Source organism: Ursus maritimus, unplaced genomic scaffold (genome assembly GCF_017311325.1).
Source record: "Ursus maritimus isolate PB19 unplaced genomic scaffold, ASM1731132v1 scaffold_26, whole genome shotgun sequence".
NCBI classification, from domain to species: domain Eukaryota; kingdom Metazoa; phylum Chordata; class Mammalia; order Carnivora; family Ursidae; genus Ursus; species Ursus maritimus.
Window position 1 is genome coordinate 20,461,796 of NW_024425119.1, and position 22,857 is coordinate 20,484,652.

General features: G+C 37.5%; 1 protein-coding gene across 1 annotated transcript in view; it reads right to left on the bottom strand.

Annotated features, from left to right (window-relative positions):
• ABCC9 (ATP binding cassette subfamily C member 9) overlaps positions 1-15,709 on the bottom strand; it is a 130,357-nt gene extending 114,648 nt beyond the window's left edge. The window contains exons 1-7 of the mRNA XM_008693117.2: positions 15,609-15,709; positions 14,065-14,179; positions 11,421-11,481; positions 10,821-10,956; positions 9,821-9,982; positions 7,079-7,220; positions 1,687-1,808 (exon numbers count right to left, since the gene is read on the bottom strand). Coding sequence (XP_008691339.1) covers positions 1,687-1,808; positions 7,079-7,220; positions 9,821-9,962 — 406 coding nt within the window. The 5' untranslated portion in view covers positions 9,963-9,982; positions 10,821-10,956; positions 11,421-11,481; positions 14,065-14,179; positions 15,609-15,709. The remainder of the gene's footprint in view (positions 1-1,686; positions 1,809-7,078; positions 7,221-9,820; positions 9,983-10,820; positions 10,957-11,420; positions 11,482-14,064; positions 14,180-15,608) is intronic.
• Positions 15,710-22,857: the final 7,148 nt, after the last annotated feature.

A 22,857-nucleotide genomic window follows, 5' to 3' on the forward strand; every position in this document is an offset into this window, starting at 1 on the left:
GCAATGTACTCTAAAGTGTATCAAAAAAATAAGACAGCCCAATGGACGGAGGGATAGAATGATGCAGAAATGTGACCAAATAGAATAAAACGGAAATAGGAGAATCTAAGTATTAGCTATTTATGAATATTCACTTGGTTCTTTTCAACTTTCTGTATGTTTGGTGATGTTCATAATATAATGTTGGGACAAAATTACTTGTTTTGTAATATGAAAATAAGTGTGATTTTTCTAGGCCCAAAGATTTCTCTCCTAAAATAATGAGAAAGTTAGACTATCTTTTATCTACATAAGTCCTTCCAGCAATATGAGCTAATTGTGCACTCTGCCTCGTATCTACAGCCAGACTGTGACCAGGTCTCCTTCAAAATATTATCAAAATGCACATTTCTCTTCTAATTACATCTTATAACTCATATCTTATTCATCAGCAGTTTTTCAGAAACTTACATGCCTAACATACTGGATTCCCAACAGCATATATAGTTTTTGGCTGTTGTCTGGTAAAAATTTCACTCTTTTTTCTTGGCATCTTCAAAAAAAGATTTCTGTGATAACATCTGCCTTTCATGTTGTACTAAACAGCTTTCTATTAAGATAATTCAGACTTTGACAAGCCTTTTAAATTAATATTTAACCCAGTATACTTGTTTGTACTAGATTGCCTTTGCCCAATCATATAATGTGGTGCAACACAGAATTAAATACTCAGTATTTTCCAGTAATTCACTTTAAATTTCGATGTCCTCCGGACAAGCAAATAAAATATTTGTGTGGTTTAATTATTACTTTTCCAAATTTCTTTATCAGTAATCAACATCACTCTCATCATTTAACAGTTAGGTGCACTCTCTGTACCCTGTGTCCATTCACACAAACACACAACTCTGCCTGCAAAGTTCAGATATTCACAGCCCCTTGCAGCCCAGCCATGATCCATGTTCTACATCTTCATCCTAGCTCTCTTTATGAAAGTACACACCACGGAATGCAGGGATTGGTCAGGGCATTAAATGTAGCTAATTGGGATAAGCAATATTTTTACAATGTCGGGCAAAAATAAAATTAGAACACTTCAGATAGCCTCTTATTTCCACAGGACAAGGAGGCAAGAGAGGCTGAAAAAGAAAAGGTGAGGCACGAAGCAGATACAAGGGCCATGCTTTGAGAGCAGCGGCTTCTCAGGACAGTACAGTTTCCAGCATGCTGTGAAGCATATTCTGCTGCACGGGGTCCCCCACACCTCGGCAGCAAGGCTATGAAGAATGTGACATTGCCGCAGCATCGGTGAAAAGCTGGGACCTTCAGAAAATGCCTCAGGATCCCAAGCCACAGGCAGAAACGCAGGGAGCTACACGCACTGAAACTTGCTCCTGGGGCAGGCCTGGGCAAGGGCTCAATTCTTAGAGTATAGCCCCTGGGAGCCAGCAGGCCGGCACGTCCCTTCCCGGTCCTCCTGCCACACATCAACACACCACGAGGGGCATCTAGTCGAGGACAGATGAAGTGTTTTCACAGCTCAGAGCACTCAGTTTATCTTCATCTCTCCATTCACCAGGAGACTAGAGAAGAATTAGTATTGTCGTTTTCCCACGCTCCCCAGTCCCAGCCCCCAGGGACAGCGTTTACTAGGAAGAGAAAGAAAAATAGCTCCGGGGAAGGAGGGGGACACTTAATCATACTTACCTAAGAGTAATTTCGGAAAATTTGATGTTTCAATGTTATGATAATATACTATTGATGTTGTCGTGGCGACAAATCCCATCACAGCCGGCATGAAGAGGTGGAGATGCCGCGACTCCCGCCGTCTACGGAGAGCGGTACAGTATCAGTGTCTAGAGCTGCTGGCTCCAGATAATTTCTCATTTTGTTTCCAAACTGTCCATTATAACTTTCTCTTACTAATAAGATGCTTAAAATATAGAATGCAGTAGTCGTTGCTAAGAGAACATGCAAGGAAGACTACGTGGGGAGACATAATTCTGCCCAAAGGATTTATCCCAATGCAGAGGACCGGGTACCACAGCTAAACAAGCCCTTAAATACTCACAACAGGAGCACACATGTAACTAACTACTTCTCTACTGAAGGGCAGAACTGCTGAAGTAAGTTAACACCGAAAGCAAGTAAAAACCACCACATGGATATGAACTCTAATGTACATGAAAAGTACATTTATTCCTTTGATAGTTTTCCTAAACTTTATGGCCTGTGGTGACTTCTCCATTGGCACTGATGCATTCAACACTTGTGTGTTTGCTGTGTCCAGACATTATTAGATGTTGGGATGCAACAGCGAACACGACAAGATAGAGTGTCTGTGGTCACAAAGCCTAGAGTCTAGTGGGGAGAGCAATAGGAAATAGGAAATTATCACACAAGTGAAGGGACTGTAAGTGCATGCAGGGCCAGTGTGTGAGGAAGAGAAAACTTTGTGAAGGAACTGACTTCTGAACTGAAGCCCCAAGAATGAGGAATGCTGCCCAGAGGAGGAAGAAGGAAGACTATTCCAGGCAGGGGATCCAGACATGTTTCAGTGTATCACAAACAACTGAATATGACTGAAAAGACAATAGATTTCACTCTGAGGGCAATAGAGAGTTTCACATGGATTGGAAATATGACAGAACCAGATTTGCATGGTAGACAGCCCTCAACTCCATTTACATTAACAATGCCACCTAGTAAAACATTTAACTTTTCTCAAACTCCTTAAATACATTAGTACATAAACGGTATGAAGAGTGACTAGTTTGAGAGTGGAGGAAAAAGGAGCATTTGGGAAAGACACTTCACAAGAGGTATGGTTGATGGTGGAAAGTAAAATATGAAAGGGAATCCGCTAGTCAGGAACATGGTAGAAGAACACTTTAAAAAAGGGAACAGAATGTGTAAATACACGAAACTGTGTAACGTGTTCAAAATTCCAAGTAGTCGAGATGGGATGTTTGGTGAAAGGCTCTGTATGCCAAGGTGAGGAGCTGGAATCGAATCTTTTGGAAAATCAAAATACTTAACAGGTAACTAGTATGGTCGATTTTGGGGGTTTCAGACAAATCAATCTGGTAATAACATGGATGATGGAGTTGATAGGTAGTGTATGCCTCTGAAGAGAGGAAAGAGACATAGAAGGAAGAAAAGCAGTTAGCAAACTATGGGTATAGACCAGGCGAGAGAGGACGGAGCCTGAATTAAGCACTGGCGGCAGAAACATGGAAGTAACACAACATCTGGAAAATATTCATTGTTAAAATGGACAGGACTTTAATAGTGTTAGGGTCTTAGGGTGATGGGGAAGGAGACATAAAGAATAATTCCCAAGGGGGCTGGGTGGATGGTGGGTAACCACATAAGACTTGAAGAGGATGAGCAGATTGGAGAAAAGAAGCTAATAAGTTCCAGCAAGGCCATGCAAACCATGAAGGTGTCTATTAAACATACAAAGAGAGTTGTCTAATAGGCCCAGTGTATGCAGAGATTTACAACATGACCAGTATTATACTTAGCATCATTAATATGGACATGGTAACAAAAATGCGAACGTACCATGATAGCTTAAAAGCTGGTTTAAAAACCACCCACTACCCCCCAGAAATAGTTAAAAATGGTCAGAAAGAAAAAGTAGGAAGTAAATGTTTCATCAGCATGGAAATTAAGAAATGCTTCCAGTATTTTACCATTAAACCAAATAAAGAATTTAAAAAATCACTTACTTAATATTTAGGAAACTTAAAAATGAGCCTACTACCTATCAAGGCCTATAAATAAATGTGGTCAAAACTATGCTCAGAAGAAAGTTTATAACCTTAAACATATTCAATAAGAAAATATTAAAATAAATAAATTATGTAGTCAATCCAAGAAGTTAGAAAAAGAAGGACAAAATATCATGAAGGAAGACAATACAGTAAGGGATGAATAAAGATAGCAACAGCTACAGCAAGGTTTTATATTCATTGTGACATTTCTTTGTTGGGATTTCTTGGGTCTTTTAACCACGCTAGTCTTTTTATTAGGATTGCTATTATATTGTTAGTTGTCTACTTACAAAGCTGCACGAGTTTTGAGTGGTGTCCCAACCCTATTCTTTCCCTTAATCTCTGTTATTTTTAGAGTGTGACTCGCAGACCTCAAGGTTCTGGTAGAAGCACATGCATCCCATTATAGCAGAAAATCTTTACTCAGAAAGTAAAGAAGAAAATAAAAATGCATTCATCATGGAGGACAAAAAAATAATTTCAAAAAAGACAAAATGATAAAAATAAAAGCTTAAATGAAAACACAATAATAGTGAAGACTTTAATACACATTTTTAGAATTTGATGAATTAAATTGTATAAAAATGATCAATAAACAGGACTTGAGTAATCTAATCAGTAAACTCATAAAATTTTGTCTCCAGCAAAGAAAATATATTATTTTCTAATTCTTGTTAAAACTGTATAAAACAATCAAATTTTTAACTATACTGGAAACATTAATGAGTCCTAAAGTGTATTTAACAAATTACAAGCCTTATTAATAAATCAATCATATTAGACTAAAAAACAAACTGAAAATGATTGCTAGACCTAGGAGAATATCTAAACCAGAACCACAAACTATTTAAGTAGAAATAATAAAGAGGACATTTCTTACAAAAATCTATGCAAAACAGGTAAGGATGTTTCAAAAGAAAAATGAATAGCTTTAATATTTGTATTACTAAAAAAGAAAATCAAATATTCCAAATTAAGAAAGTCTTTGCGTTGTTTCACTAATTATAATGAGCATTTGTTACATTTTAAGTAAAGAATAGTTCATAAATATTTTGTTAAAGAAAGAGAAGGAAGGAAGCAATGATCAGCAATGTCAAATGTAGCAAGTATGATACGGAAGAAAAGGTGTACATTAAAGTGTCTTTAATGTTCAGTGGCATTCTTGTAGAAGCAGTTTCCAGAATAGGATGAGGCAAGCAAGAAAGCAAACCAAACTATGGAGCTCAGGAATCACTGGAAAATGATTTTTGAGAAGCTTGGAGAAAAAGGGTAAGGGGATGGACACTGAAGAGGGTATGTGTTGTAATGACCACTGGGTATTATTAAGACTGATGAATCACCTGTACCCCTGACACAAATAATACATTATATGTTAATTATATATATATGTTATTATTATTATTGTTATTAATAACAAATAAATAAAAGAGGAAGGGGAAGCAGTCAGTAGTCTGCAGCTAAAGAATGGGAGGGGTAACACAAAATCAAGAGTGCATTTCTGCTTGATTTCAGGATGGGCCTCTTATATCACTACTAGTATAAAACAAGTTTCTGACATTAGCATCTGTCTTCACCATTGTTAGCCCAGCCTCTACATCTCCGACTGAATCTATACATTGATCATGAGGCTGGAAAGAAGGAGGCATCCTCTCCTACATGATGTCAAGTTTTTAGGAAATGTTGGACTGATCCATCTTCCACTTTATATATACACATAGAAACACACAGAGTCAGCCTGTATGTTAAGGGAATAAAAAATGAAGACTAGAATTGGCTATGCTAATACACTAGAATAGAAATACACCAAAGGGTTTTTTAACAGTAATCAATAAGATAATAGCCAATCAAGCTTCTAACTGCTGGAAGGCATGCAATATCATCAGAGTCCCTGATTTTTCTTTTTATTGGAAACTAAGACGCACACATCCATGCAAAGAACTGTCATAAAACATTACAAAATAGTTGGCTCCATAACAAAAGCTTAGAAGTTTCATTCCTCATTAATTGCAACAGAAAAACATAAACAGATGTCAGGGAAGGTCCTTATTAGATAAAAGAAAAATGATTTTTGAGCTTTCTTTTTAAAAACTCCTAAGAACTTTTCATATCAATTCTTCAATTGACGGTGCACTATTTAGCATAATTTCATAATCAAAATTCTATTTGACATTGCTTATCAAAATTATTTCCAATTTTTTGTTAATATGTGATAAAAATATTTTTCCCACATTATGTTCAGGTTTATAAGTAGAATTCATTATGTTCTAACTGCTTAATGCAAACTTCTTTTATAAGAATGACAAAATTCCTTCAAAAATATGGGTTTTCTGGCAAATCCTGATTTTAAAATAGTTTTGTGTTGCGCCTCAATTTGTGGCTAGATCCTCACTGGTTCTCAGACTTCTTTAATGCCTGCCTCATCTACCTTTGCTTCTTTACAAAACAAATGGAAACATCTGAGAACTGGTTATATAGTTATATGTAAATATATACCTATTTGAGCTGTACGTCAATATAGACAATCTTTCTATGTATACCTATATTGATAGATAAAGTAAACATCAAAGTGTTTAAAAGGAGAGAACTTTCTGTAAGAGCTACATAGATGAAGGAACAAAGAAACAGCACATGAATAAGCACAAGTCACAGATGACCTGAATTTTTGTTATCAGAGAAATCACGTAGCAACACAAAAATACGGACAAAACACATGATTATCAAATGCAGCAGTCCCCCTCTTAACTGCAGGGGATATGTTCCAAGACCCCAGTGGATGCCTGAAGTCACAGATAGTACTGAATCCTACATATATTATGTTTTTTCTTATACATACATACCTATGAGAAAGTTTAATGTATAGATTAGGCACTGTAAGAAATTAACAACTGATAATAAGAAAATAGAATAATTATGACAATATACTGTAGTAAAAGTTATGTGAATGTGGTCTCTCTCCCTCTCTCTCAAGATAATTTATTGCACTGTATTCACCTTTCTTCTTGTGATGAGGTTAGATGAGAAAATATCTACATGATGAGATGAAGTGAGGTGAATGGCACAGGCATTTGTGATCCAGTGTTAGTCTACTGACCTTCTGACTACCCATCATCAGAAGGAGGACCATCTGCTTCCAGACTTTGGTTGATCATGGGTAAATGAAGTTACAGATAAACAGGACTGCTATAAAATGAGTGACAGCTGTTGTTCCTAATAAGTTATAACTAAAAAATTAAGCCTGACTTGGTACGTTCTTAACTACCATCCGTATCAGTATACTCACTCGTATAGTGTAATCGTATTAACTATGTTGTGTCACTTACGAATCAGAAACAATGCCTTCTGCTATTTCGCAAACATGCACAAAGAGAAGGGCAAATGTAAGAATCCATCTCAGGTTATGTCCAGGAAAATGAAGCCATGTGTTGTGATGAATTTGTACTTTCGAGCTTTGACTTCCCCACCCTGAAAAGAAAAAGAGAAGAAATAAGAGGAGTAAATATAATCATGGTGGGTGCCTCAGTGGCTCAGGCGGTTAAGTGTCTGTCTTCAGCTCAGGTCATGATCCCAGGGCCCTGGGATGGAGTCCCGCATTGGGCTCCCTGCTCGGCGGGAAGTCTGCTTCTCCCTCTGACCCTCCCCCACCATGCTCTCTCTCTCTCATTCTTTCTCTGAAATAAATAAATAAAAATTTTTAAAAAATAAATAAATGTAATCATGGAAATAATTCGCATTGTGCTACCATTTGGGGGATGGTAGATTTCCTGAAACAGGAATGAGAGGTGCTCTCTAGGGTAGCAACGAAAATCCCGGTCTATTTTCGTTATGTTAAAAAAAAGATAGCAGTTCAATTTCAATGAATTTTTACAAGACTGCCTAGGTTAACACATTGACATTTGTTGCACTGCTCAAGAATAAGGCCAACTGTGGGTGACAACATGGTTATCTCATGCTAATCAGAGCTCTTACTGACAGGTCTCTGATTCATTTAAGAGGAAACCAAATTAATGATGATGTTAATAAAAGCAATTTGGTGTCTAAAATCTTTCAAAACATGGGATCTGTGGGGGGACTAACGCAAAGAGCCATATTTGGTAATGAAATGTAGAACTCATTAGTTGAGTCAACTCAATCATATGCATATCATGTGAGAAAAATTATAACCTATGACTGGGCCAGTGCTATTCAACAGTGGTAGTGATATTTTCTCAAAGAAATGTTTCGTTTGTAGAGAAGCCTCACATACTTCAAGAATGAATCGGGGTTTGTGCTCGAAATATTGCAGGAAGGAATTTCTGTAAGGACTAATGGGACTCCTGAAGCAGTCTTTGAAAAGAAAATTGATTCATGTGTTAGTTGTTCCCAAATGAACTTCATTATGGAAAGATTAGTTACATATAACATGTTGTACTCAAATTTATGCTGTAAACTCTTGCAGGCAAGCTTTCCTTATGCCTGATACTTCTTTGAGATTTATTTATGATCTCTCACTAGCTCAAGTAGCCAATGCGATAGATGAACAGAATAGATAGTCTGTATTTTCCTCCACCATTCCCCTTTGACAATGTTCACTCCAACTCCACTTGATTCAAATACCCTTTTGCCAGCCTGTGTTCAAAGCTACCGATGCACACAAGACTGTCACAGTAATTGCCTTCTAGAGGTTAGCTGAGTATCAAAAATGAATTATTAACTGTCAAATTGGGATTTAAAAAGTATGGTCTACTTTTGGCCAAAGGGCATTGTTAATGTCCTACAAGGTATACCAACCATATAAACAACAACTCATGTTTCTATATATGGCCACACTAGCACAGTTATGTTTACTGTCTATATATTTGCTTAACACGAATAACTATGTGCCAAGATTTTCGTTGGCTTCGGCATGATATATCTTGTAACAGAAATTTTTTTGATCACTGTTACAATGCCAGATACATAGTAGTCTCTCAATTAATATTTGTTAAATGAAGAAATTAAAGCGTATAAATTATTTGTAGACCTTCTTTTAAAGCAGGTCATGAAGATATGCTAGTTTTCTTAAGAAAAGCAGTCTGATGGTTTTTTCTTTTATTTTTATAAGTAAATTTATTTATAAGCAAAATTAAACACCAAATTCAGAGAGTAGTTACCTCTTTTGAAGGGATAGGGACACGGGATGTGGGAAAAGTAACAGGCTCAGGAAATAGTACACAGAGGGATTCACTTATAGTCTTCCCATTAGATTCCTTCAGATGAGTGGTGACCAGCTCAATAGATGTTTATCATGTTAGTCTCTGTCATTTTTATATGTGAAATGTATTTAAAAAAATTTTTTAAGTTAAAGGTCTATTTTGATTGTTTTGGGGGAAGTTATAGAAGTTATACATAATTGCTTTAAATAATTGGATTTTGTGTGTATGTAAACTATAAAATAATAGACAAAACTGTATTTTTAGCTCCTTTGCAAATTGTTTGCATAAGTATTCTTTACCTGGAACACACCCTTATCACTCCTACTTGAACTTGCATGCTGCATGTCCTCAGGTCCCTCAACATGTCACTTTCCATGCAATCATCCCCGCTAGCCCCAAGAATTAGTTGTTCTAGCAAGTTAATGCCCAGGATAATTTGTTCCTGTACCTGCAAATGAGCTTACAGTGTGGGATAGTCATTTTTCTCTTGACTTTGATACATCTGTTTCACTGGACACTTCCAGTGAATATTCCAGGCAAGTACTGTGTTTTACCCATTTTCCATTCTTTTCACCAGCTCAAAGCAAGTGCTCAACAAATGCTTTAGATCTATCCCACATGACTCTCTTTTCCTCTTTTTAAAACACTGCTGCTGCTACTTAAGTCCATTTCTAAGAAGACACGTGACTTCTGTTTTATCTACATAATATCCTATGCCAAGAACATAAATAATTGGGAAGCACAAAAAATTTGCTTGTTCTTTTCTGACAGATTTATATGATCAGTTTTCATGCTGGGAAAATTAGGTCAACATTATACCAAATCTCAACCATCAACAAGACCTTTAAAATAAATATTCGGTGAGGAAATACAGAAGAATAGATTACTTACCAATAAACAATATCGGAAAAGTGATAAACAACAGGAAGACATGAGGGACCAGGTTGAGGGCATCCACAAAGCAGGGATTTTGCAACACACCATCGTAGATATTATATGAAGAAATGTTGTTACCACAGAATGAAAGGCTCATTTCTTCTTATATGACTTACTCTAAAAGGAAGAGAAAGAATAGTCTCTCATTATTAAATTCTCTTTCATAAAATCATAGCCCTAAGGAGGAGGTCTTATTATAAAATTAACCCCCTTTATTTTCACAATTGAGGAAATAGGAAACTGTATGCCACAGTCATTTGAGAGTTTCTTATGAACGCTTTATACATTCTATAAATCACTTCTTCGCGATCTCTTTTTTTCAGAGAAAAATATTTTATTTTAATTTGAAAAATACATGATTATTAATATCTACCAATGGTGGTACCTTAAAGAAGTGTGTGTGTGTGACTAAAATGATTTCAAAGAACAAAAATAGTGATATAGCAAGAAAAAGAAAGAAAAAATGAAACAACTGACTAATACTACAAGACAGTGTATATTGAATCCTTTCTCGTCCTTTTTCACTGAAAATGCATTAGCAAATTACTTATGCTGGGCAAAATACCACCACTTTTCGTTAACTGTACAAAGGAATACTAATACACAAAGGCCGATGTGGCGGCAAACAGAAATCAGCCTTCCTCTGAAGAATATTAAAATCAAATGCTTCAGATAAATTAAATATAACTCAAATGACAACTTAATGAAATCACTTGGGTCCCACAGTCAGAGAATATTCTTACATGAAATGCACCCTAATCAAGTTTCGAAACAAAAAAAATGTTTTTAAATTGGAAATCAACATTACATTAGAGAAAAATAGACAAATTTAGAGAGTAAGCTGAGGACAAGGTAACCCGGGGTTTTGCTAGCCACTGTTGGGACTTTGGCTTCTACTCAGTGACATGGAATCACTGGGGAGTTTTAATCGCAGGAGTGACCCAGTCTGACTCACATTTTAAATGAATTCCTCTCGTTGTGCTGAGAAAGATGGTACAGGAACAAGGATCTGCTCCATCAAAATACCACTGTAAGGAGGGCACGTATTGCATGGTGCACTGGGTGTTATACGCAACTAATGAATCATCGAACTTTACATCAAAAAATAAATAAATAGAAATTAAAAATTAAAAAAATACCACTGTGAAATTCTGAAGAGCTTGAGCCTGCTGAAAAATTCTTTTATTATGCCTCCTATTTACTTACTACCTGCCAAATGCTGGGCACTTTGCATACACGATCTTTAGTCCTTAGAACAGCCAGGCAATGCTAGTTATTTGTATTTTACAGGAAAGTATGCGGAGGTTCAGTAACTTGCCAACCAATAGGGTAGCCGTGATCCATACCCATGGGCCTGACTTAAACTCTTTCTCCCCCTGCAGCATGCCGCCTCCAATGTATTTTTTTCAAAACATGTTATCCATTGTCATCAAAAGAAGTAGCAGTTTAGAATTTTAACCTCACTGCACTTGGTCTCTTTTCCACATTTATGTCACGCTAGATTTTGAGTTAGATTATTAAAGGTTGGTAAAGGTATAAATAAGTAAACTAGTACCTTTTCTCTCTTCCCTTTCATTGAGAAATGATTTAGCAATGGTCACGAACAATATTTTTCCCTAGGAAAAAAACAAAGAATGTTACACAGAAAAGATTGGCAACAGTAGGTAAACTATTGGAGAAATCAAATTTCAAGCAAAAGTTTTATAAAGCATTATATGAATAAAACAGCTAGTTAAAAAGCCTGTGTTTACAGTCCGTAAATTCTTATATGGAATTCCTCTCACATTTTGTTTCCGGTAAGCCCTTTTATTGAACATCATTGATATGATCTCTAGTTGAGACCTTTCTCATTAAAAAAAAAATTATATTAAAAAAAACCCTCAAGATGAGGGTATATACTTGGCAAATTCTTAGCAACTCTTAAGTCTCCAAGCCTCATAAAATAATTAAAAAGGGCTTGAGATTTTTTAAGTAACAGTAAAATGGAAGTTTTGTGTTATGTACTATAGCTATATGAAGTGATGGATCTTAACTAAAGCTAGTGTGGTAATCATTTTACAATACATCTAAATCAAACCATCACGCTGTACAACTTAAACTTATACAGTAATGTACGTCAATGAGACGGGGAAAATAGAAAAAAAAACAAACTGAAAAATAACAGCTAGTAATGGAATTTCTAAGACTTTCTTTTGTTTTTTAGACTATCCCTTTTATTGAGTAGAAATGATAAAAAGAAATTTGAACCCACTCTTATTGAAAGACATGTATAAACTGTTTCCTAGAATGAACCACAAAATAATTTTTACTTTTGCCGGTTTATAATTATAATATTACAATTGGCCACATTTATATACAGATAGATATTTAATCGTTATCATTGAGCCAGATACTAAAGTGTAATCTGAATTTGCAAAACATAGACTTCATTAGCTATAATAAGCATTGCCTACATGGTATGTTCAATCAATCCTCAAACCTATCAGTCAAGTAACCTTTGGATAAATGTGTATAACGGTGGAAAGAAGATACCAGAGAACTACAGCAACCTGCAAAAGTCAAAGAACATTTCCAGCCACGTGCTTGATGTCTGGGATTCTAGGCCATTCATTAACTGTAAAAATACTTATTGATGCTGACCATGTGCTAAGCACTAGGAATCCAAGAGAGCACATGCCAAGCAGTACCTGTGGTCTTAGACCGTATGAATCAAACTACACTAATCACAATAGCTCTTGGTATAATATAAAGCTTATGATCTACCAGGCAGGGAAATGGACAATGATATAATCATACTAGGTGCATACTTCAGATTAGTAAAGTGAAAGCTTTAGAATGATTTCTTTCTTCTACCATAATCTCTAACCTCACATGCCCTAGGGCTCCCAACCTGTTCGCTACCCCTTTTTATATCTTTCCTGTTTTTCTTTCTTTCTGTCTCCTCCTCCTCCATCCTTTCCTCTCTGACCCTTAGCTTCTTTCTCCAAACCTACAGTACACATGTGGCACATTCTAACAGTCAGCCCATCTTACAACTCAACATGGGCAAAAAGGAGGGAAGGAACGAACTTGTAGATAATTACCGTGTTTGCCAAAGGCATTTTATACAATCAGGACTTTCAATTAGTTTTTAAATCTCCTATTGTCATTCAGGGTTTCCCTCCCAGAAGCATGATTAAGTCAGGGACGTTTTGGGAACGGTATAAATTGCAGCTCTTGCTGGCTAAACTCAGTCATGTGACGCTCCTGAGCCCTGCCCCTTCTGGGGCTGTCTTCTTCAACTAAGCACTGACGGAGGCCCAAGCATCCAGGAGGAGAGAGAGGGGAAAGAAGCCAGATAGGAGGACATGACACTTTTCTTCCCACAAGTATAAACCCACTGAAAGATGTTCAAGTGTTTAGGACAGCAGACAGTTCGGACTGAATGAACTTTAAAGACAAATGTCAAAGTGAAACTTTGATTATAGAGATGGTCTGCAAAGCAGAAAGCATAGAAGGAAAATACTCCTTGATGCCCAAACGTATGGCTTCATGGAAAGAATCCCCCTCTCAGTATTTTTATTCTTGAAATGTGTTCTAGAAAGTTCCATACCCTCAGGAGTTATAAAATTTTGATTTAGTTGATGGCTAAAGTAAAGTAAAAAGTAGCATTCTTTCCCGTTCATCTAGAAGAAAGTGTCAGTTCTAATGATGTAGCAACCTCCGAGAACTTAAACATGCTGGAAACACCTGAAGAAAACATGCTGGAAACACCTGAAGAAAACATGCTAAAAGCACTATAAAAACTCATTCTTACACAGAAAGTCACTCGTTCTTTAGTTACATGGAGATTAACTATATGTTATGAGAGAGAAACAAGACACTGTAAAGAATTTAGGGCACCATTATCTAGGGCATTTCCAGGAATAGATCACTTAAACAAATGTAATAACTTCTTTGAAATTTTTCATTCAGTCTATGATTCACAAAATAGGAAGCAAAAGATGTCTGTCTCCCTATCTCTCTATGAATGACAGATCCAAGTAGGAAAATCACTAGCAAAAATGACCACTGACTTCTGATTTAGTGCCTGATCTCAATGCACCCGCTGAAGTTCCATCGCACACTAAAGGAAATGGTAGTCGACAGATAAGATTCAGACACGCCAAAAGGATATTTCTTTTAATCCCAAATTGAACAAACAAGCAAAAAATAAATACCTTGGGCGGTCGCTTGATGCTGCTTCAAACCCCTACTCGTGCACTTGCACTACCTTCAAAACACCGGCTTCCTACACTGATTTAAGTGTCAATTTCAAGCCCAGACGCAGAACTCCTAAAAAGTAAAGAGTAACAAAAATTAAGCAGATAGAAAACTACTTCATGAACAATACAGGAGATCGTCTAAAAGAAAAAAAATAATAATAACTCCTTGCACTATTCCCGGACGGTTTTAAGTAGGAGCCGGCAGAGTTTTATAAGTAAAGCTGGAAACCTGATCCCCACGCCCTCTCTTCTCCGGCTGGGGCCCGGTGCCTTAATTCTAGAAATAGCGAGTCTGAAGGCAGCGCTGCGAGGGTGCGCGGGCGCCTTTTGCTTGCCGAAATCGACAGTTTACAGTTACTCTTAAAATGTTTAAATCATATTTGTGTAAAAAAATACGGACTCACTTACTCCGAAGGCAGTTTTCCTCCCCTAGGCGAAGCACGCAGGGCGCCGGAGCGGATTATTTTTAGGGTGGTGGGAGATCAGCTGCTGCCTCCTATCGGGTTTCTAAATTGCACAAACTGCTCTGAGCTGGGGCGGACACGACAACTCCGAGGCAGGAAACTGGGCAGAAGCCCCGAGTGCAGCAGTGCTTGGGACTGGAGACCCTCCCCACCCCCGCTCGGCCCTGCTTTCCGTACTGGGGCGACAAACTTGGGGCGCGAGACGCGAAGATTTTACAAACACAAGTAATAGCCTCCCTTAAACTTCATTAAACACTGAAACTCGCAATGTATGATTCAAAGATTCTCTGGAGTCAGGTTTTCAGGCGCCAAAACACGCAAGGTACTCGCTCGCACTTGCCAATTTTTTCCCCAGGTTCTATATGCTCCCTTTTATTAACCACAAAAGGAAGCGGATCTGGGAAATGAAGGGCTCGTTCCAGGCAGAGGACCCCGCTGCCAGGCTGAATGGGCGCGTGCGAATGTCTCACACGAGCGAGGCGGGCTCAAATCGAATACTTGCCCCAGCGACCCGGAAAACTTGGTTACCCCTCCGGACCAGTCGCCGCGCTTCCGAAAGGCGACCCTTACCCTAGCTCCCCGAAAGTGGGACTTCGGCTCCCACATCTGCACAAACAGTTCCCCCCACTCTTGCTCCCGACCAGAGAGAGAAATAACTGTCACGGAGATAACGTGTTTAAAGTCCACTCACCCCCACAATAACTGCCCCCAGGACTCAAGCCGTAAATTTTGTCCCCGGGCAACCCTCTTTAACCAACACTCGATTTTCTCAGGGGCCAGTGCTCAATCAGCTTGAAATAACCACTGTTTTCAGCAATTGTCCTAATCTGATAAAGAACGGTAGGCAGGCGGGCTGGTGCCTCCCGGGCTCCGTGCGCGAACGCCAAGGGGCACCGCTCCAGGAGCGCGGAAACCCGCGGCCGGTTCCCAGACCTGCTGCACCCTGAACCCGGCGGCCTCCCGGCCTCTGCGACTTGGTGGCCGGAGGCCGACCCCCGCCCTGCGAGCCCCGGGGATTTCCCGCGGGCGCCTCACTCTCAGGAAGGTCGCTGCGTTCCCGCCTGAGTGCCGGGCCTCCGCCAGCGACTGAAGCTTGAACCCTCGGCCGCTAGAGGTCTGCGGGGCCTCGCGGGGCGACATCTGGGAGGGTCCCGAAGACTCTGGTCCTACGGCGCTTGAAAGTTTGCCAACTGCACCCTGGAGCTGTCTGCGACGACGCAGGCGCACAGAGAAAGCGTGCTTCAAGAACCGGGATCCGGGTACTGTGGGTGGAACCCGAGAAGACCCGGTGAACAAGCCGGAAGGGGGACCTGGGGCTCTTCAGGGCTTCTGGGGAGAGACACCTGGAAATAGGGGGTGCAGATAATCCCCAGATATCTGAGTGTTCTACAGAAAATCAGGTTGACTTTGGGATTTTAAAAAAAAATATTACTATTATTAAGGTAATAGTAATTTGCAGCAGTAAGTCATGCTTACTGTAGAAACTTTGGAAATTATTGAAAAGTATAAGGGAGACAAATGGGCCCCCAAACCTATAAAACTGAAAACATTTTGTTGCATTTTAACAGTGAGTAAAAGCATGGACGCAAGAGCCAACCTGCTATCAAACCCTGCTACCTCACTCAGCTCAAACGCTTCAGGAAAACTATTTAATCTCCCTATTAGTTTCTTCACCTGTTCAATAGGGAAAGATAAAATATACACATATATATGTGACTTATATACATACACATATGGCTTCATATACATATACATACTGCTTCGTAGTCTTGATGTGAGGGTAAATGAGATAATCCCTTTAAAGTGCTGAGTGCCTGCCCTTTCAGGAAAAGGTAATATATGCCATTGTTACTATTTTTTCTATGCATATTTAATATTGTTGGCAATCACAAAATAATTTGTCTCCTCCCAGTACCTTTTAAAACAATTATTTTCTGATGGAATTTTAAAATCTCTATAGAAATCATTTAAATGGCTGCATAATGCATTGTGTGGCTATCATAATTTAAAATCCATTTTCTTATTGTTGGACATATAGTTACCGATTTTTCACTACCATATTTAATCCTATGATGAACTTTAAAATAAAATTTCTTCTTTCTTTGCGGCAGATAAATTTTTAAGGTTCATTTTCTGAAAAGTAATTACAGGGTCAAAAGCAGTATTTTTAGGGCTGTGGATATAGAATACAAAATTACTTGTCTAAAAGATTCGTGTTAACTCCCCCCAAACTGTATGAGATGACCTATTACACTTACACCCAAACCAGCATTGAATATACATATTTATCTTTAAAAATCCTGTAATTTGACAGATAGCATGCAATCTTGTTATTCATATTAATATTTTTTCAAATGTTCATTAATCTTTGTATTTCCTCTGTTGTGAATAGCTTGTCCATATATGTGTCCATCTAATGGGTCTTAATAAAGTTTCCTATGATTTTGCATGAACTTTTAATAAGAGGCTATTAATCTTTACATATACATGACAAATATTTCCCCCAGTTTGTCATTTAAGAAAACCATAATGGTGCTGCTTTTACAAAAACTAAAAACAGTTGTTTTCATACATTCTATAAAGATTTATTAGAACACACACACTGGGGGCGCCTGGGTGGCACAGCGGTTAAGCATCTGCCTTCGGCTCAGGGCGTGATCCTGGCGTTATGGGATCGAGCCCCACATCAGGCTCCTCTGCTATGAGCCTGCTTCTTCCTCTCCCACTCCCCCTGCTTGTGTTCCCTCTCTCGCTGGCTGTCTCTATCTCTGTCAAATAAATAAATAAAAATCTTTAAAAAAAAAAAAAAAAAAAAAGCACACACACACTGGCTAGATCTCCTGTAGGTCACAGAGGTTAGTGATGAGTCAGACCTCCAGGGTCCCTACCTTCCTGGTGCTTTCTTCTAAGGGAAGTTTACTTAGGCAAATTTGGTGTCTTTTACTAGTGCACTCTACTTCTATGCTTTAGTTAATAAATATTAACCCTTATTTATATTTGTTTAAAGGTTTTTTTTTTTTATTAAATAAAACAAGATGAAATCAGAGAGGGAGACAAACCATAAGAGATTCTTCACCATAGGAAACAAACTGAGGGTTGCTAGAGGTAGGTGGGGGATGGGGTTATTGGGTGATAGACATTAAGGAGGGCTCGTGAAAGAATGAGCCCTGGGTATAATATAAGACTGATGAATCACTGACCTCTACCCCAGAAACCAATAATACATTATAAATTAATCAATTGGATTTAAATTAAAAAATTAAACCATCAGAAATGAAAAAAATAAAGGATTTTTAATTTTTTATTCTATTCTATAATTTATTTTGGCATATGCCATGGGTTGAGAACTTAAGTTAACATTTTACTTGCTACACCAATACCATTTACTGAACAATCTTTTTCCTCTGCCCTGATGTGTAATACCATCTTTGTTGTATACCTACTATTATTTTATAAGATCTGTTTCTGGGCTAACTATTCTGTTTAATGAATTATTTATTTATTTATTTATTTATTTATTTATTTATTTATTTATGAGAAAGAGCGAGCCCGGGGTGGGGGGAGGGACAGATGGGAGGGACAGAGGGAGAGGAAGAGAGAGAATCTTAAGCAGGCTCCAAACTCAGTGCAAAGCCCAACACAGGGCTCAGTCTCAGGACCCTGAGATCATGACCTGAGCCCAAATCCAAGAGTTGGATGCTTAACCAACTGAGACATCCAGGTGCCCCATTTAATGGATCTTTCTTACAATTTTTGCTTACTATATTACTATGATCAGATGAATTTGATTATTATAGCTTTAAAGTATATTTTTAATTCTGGGAGGGCCAGTCCCCTTTTTACTCTTTTCAAAATTTTCTTAGCTATTTTCTGTTGGGCATTTTATTGGAATTTCATTAAATTTAGGAAGTAATTTACCAAAAAATCAGATTTTTAGTGTTCTTTCTATCCAGAAAGATGGTTTCCCATTTACATAAGCCTCCTTTTTATCTTACTCTCAAATTTATATGTCTGTACATTTCTTGATATGATCAATCATACAAATTTTAGATTTTTGTTTTCCTATTTTGTACTGCTAAGAATGAACTATTTGTTTATATTTTCTGATTATACATTTATCTTATATTTAGCCATTTTCCTAAGCTTTCTCAATAATCTTAGTAATGTTTTACCATGTTACCATGACTGTCCAAAAAATATGATTTTATCTGCAAATAGTGTTACACTTGTATTATGGAGTGCATGTTTGTGTTCTCCCCAAACCTCCCATGTTAAAACTAACCCCCAGTGGGATGGTATTAGGAGATGGGGCCTTTGAGAGGTAATTATATTTAGATGAGGTCACGATGGGATTAGTGCCCTTATAAGAAGAGAAGGAGACTAGAGTTTGCTCTCTCTGCTCTCCACTCTGTGAGGACAGAGTGAAAAGACAGATATCTGCAAACCAGGACAGAGGCCCTCACCAAGAACCAAATCTGTGGGTACCCTGACGTTAGACTTCCCAGCCTCCAGAACTGTGACAAATCAATGTTTGTGGTTAAAACCACCCAGTCAACAAATTACCACCTAGGTAATTTACCTAAATTACCTAGGTGGTAATTTGTTACAGCAACCCAAACTGGCTAAGACAACTTACTTGCCACTTTCAGATAGCTTATTTATATTCTGTCAACTCCAAATTCCAGAATTGTATTAAATAATAAAAGAAAACAAACATCTTTTTTTCATTAGAAATCCATACGTTATATTTTAAAATCAAGTTTAATTATAATTTTCAGAAAATAAAAACAATCCACTATACATGTAAAATCGAAAATGTTTTGATATAAACATGACCCCCAAAGGTATAGAATATTTGTATCTCCCCAGGAAGTTCTCTTGTCCCTCTAATCAGTCAATCTCACTATCACCCACCTACAGTAACCACTGATCTGAGGTCTATCACTACGGATTTGTTTTGCCTATTCGAAAGTGTCATATAAATGTAGTCATACAGTATGTACTCTCTTGTGTCTGACTTTTTTGGTTAAGCCTAATATTTTTGAGATTCATCCATGTTGCCACATGCATTAGTAGTTTATCCCTTTTTATTGCTGACAACCCATTGTATGAATACACCACAATTTGTTTATCAATTCTTCCGTGTGTATTTATATTAGGGTTATTTCCAGTTCTTGATAATGATGTATAAAGCATCAATGAAAGTTTTATAAGAATAGTTTTCATTTCTCTGGAGTAAATGCCAAGCAGTGGATTTGCTGGGTCATATGGTAATTATACATATAAATTTACAGAAATTGCCAAAATATTCTCCAAAGAAATTAAAACCTTCCTTCCTTCCTTTCAGAACAGTATGAGAGTTCCAGTTTTTCCACAGTCTCGACAATATTTAATTTCAATTCTTCTATTGGGTGTGGACAGGTTTCTGACTGTGGTTTTAATTTGTCTCTCCCTTGTGACTTATGATTTGGAGCATATATCCTCATGGGTCTGTTGGTTCACACATTTTCATGTGGTGGGCATAATTCCAAGATGGTTCTTATGACCTTTGCTCCTAGTGTTACTCCTGTGATTATGTTATGTTACCTGGCTAAAGGGATTTTGCAAAGATAATTAGGGTTACTAATCAGTTGACTTTAAAGTCAACTGATAATCCAGGGGACCCTAATTTAATCACCTGAGCTTTTTAAAAGCAGAGAGTTTTCTCAGGCTAGTGGTAGAAGAGAAAGTGAGGTAGATGTGAAGAATGAGAAGGATTGGTGTGACAGAGGTTCTCCTTGCTCAGGTGAAATAGCCATGAGGCAAGAACCTGAGAGTTGGCCCCCAGCCAACAACCAGCAGGAAACCGGGATTTTATTTCTACAACCATGAGGAGCTAAATTCTGTCAAACAGCCTGAATGAGCTCAGAAGTGAATTCTTCCTCAAAGTCTCCAAATAAGAGCCCAGGCAGGTGGACACCTTTATTTGGCTTGAGAGAACCTAAGCAAAGCTCCCCATTGAGCCCACCTGGACTTCTGCTCTGTAGAAATATGAGATAATAAATGGGTATTGTTATAAGCCACTTAGATTTGTGACAATATATTATGCCACAATAGAAAACCGTGACACTTCTTTTGTGAAGTGTCTGTTCAAACTTTTAATTGGGTTGTTTATCTTATTATTGAGAAAGAGTTTAATCATGAATAGGCACTGAAATTTGTCAAGTGTCTTTTATGCATCTATTGTGCTAATCATATGTTTTTTCCCCTTTATTCTGTTAATATGCCCAAATGAATTGTTCAGTTTTTGAGCATTAAACCAATCTTGCATTCCAGTGATAAATTCCTCCTGTTTATGATATCATCTCCTTTTTATATATTCCTGAATTCAATTTACTAGTATCTTATTTAGAAATTTTGCATCTGTTTTAATGATGGACGTTAGTCTATAGTCTTCCTTTCTTTGGTTTTTGTTTTTTGGGTTTGGGGGGATTTTTATTTGTCTGTTTTTGGCAATATTTTGTAATCAGGATTTAGCTGGCCCCATAAAATGAATTTTGAAGTACTTCCTTCTCTATTTTCTGAAAGGATTTTGTAAGATTATCATTTCTTCCTCAAATTTTTGATAGATTTAAAGTAGAAGCATGTGGGCCTGGAGTTTTTCTTGTAGAATAACTTTTATTTAAAAACTTAATTTCTGGGGCGCCTGGGTGGCTCAGTTGTTGGGCCTCTGCCTTCGGCTCAGGGCGTGATCCTGGCGTTGTGGGATCGAGCCCCACATCAGGCTCTTCCACTGGGAGCCTGCTTCTTCCTCTCCCACTCCCCCTGCTTGTGTTCCCTCTCTCTCTGGCTGTCTCTCTGTCAAATAAATAAATCAAATCTTAAAAAAAAAAATAAAAAAAATAAAAACTTAATTTCTTTACTAGGTATGGTGGTACTCAGATATTCTATTTCTTCCTGTGTCAGTTTATACAGCTATGCTTTTCAAGGAATTTGTACTTGTTTTAATGTCTTGGCACTGAGATGTTCATAATATTTCCTTAGTATCCTTTTGAGGTCTATAGGATCTTTACTGATATCCTCTCCTTCATTTGTAATATTGGTCTTTTACATTTTCTCTCTTGTTTCTTATTGCTCAGTTTTGCTAGATATTTGTCAATTTTACTTAGCTTAAAAATAATTTTGGTACCATTGACTTTGTATTTTCTAATTTTCTTTGAAACGTCTTTGATTGGTTATTTACAAATGTCTTAATTGCCAAGTATGTGGAGATTATTCAGATTTTTAAAAGTAGGAATTATTTAGGTAAAATTTATGTACAGTAAAATCTAACCGTTCCGTGAGTTTTGACAGTATATATACTGCCATGTGACTAGCAGCAGCCAAGATATAGAATCTTTCCATTACCATCCAGAATGGGGACAGGAGGCTCAAAAATCTTCCAAGCAATAAGAACAACATGTGTGGCCTCATAAAAGTTCATAAGATCTTGCATGCTTGAACTCTTAATGTAGCATAAATAAAAATATAGTGAGCTAGAAGGATTGTTAGAGACCGGTTTGTGATTGGGATATATTTCAAGGTAAACAATATGGAGCTTCTTCTGAGGTTTTGTAAGCTTGCATGAGATGCTATGAGCCTTGTTTATATATATATATATATTTTTTAAGTTATATATAATTATTTATTTATTTATTTATTATGTTTAAGTAATCTCTACACCCAACGTAGGGTTCAAACTCACAACCCCAAAATCAAGAGTCACATGTGCCACCGACTGAGCCAGCCAGGCGCCCCCAATGATCTTCACTTTTAAAAGATCTCTCTGTAGGCAATGTGAAGGGTTCGATGTAATCTCAGTAATATTAACTTCATGAGCACGGGCTTTTTTGAGTTGAGCAGGCAAATCTAAATCTGCTGTTTATATCTCGGTGCAGATTCAACATGGACTTGGTGAAACAAACAAACAAAAATTATGTAAATGATATCAAGTATTGAAAACAAAGTAGATAGAGAATGGGACTGGGACCTCAAGTCTTTATTTGTAAAATAAAAGGGACTGGGCTGGCTCCAACATTGTTCAGATTTAGTAAAGAGAGGACTGCTGGTAAATCTAAATATCTCCACAATTAGTGATTCATACTTTTGTTATTAATTAAATGAAATACTTGAGGAAACTATACATTTTATTTATTCAAACTAGAAAGAGTAAAATTATTTTTGCTTCTTTTTTTTTTAAGATTTTACTTATTCCTTTGAGTGACAGAGTGAGTGAGAGAGAGAGAGAGCACAAGCAGGGGGAGAG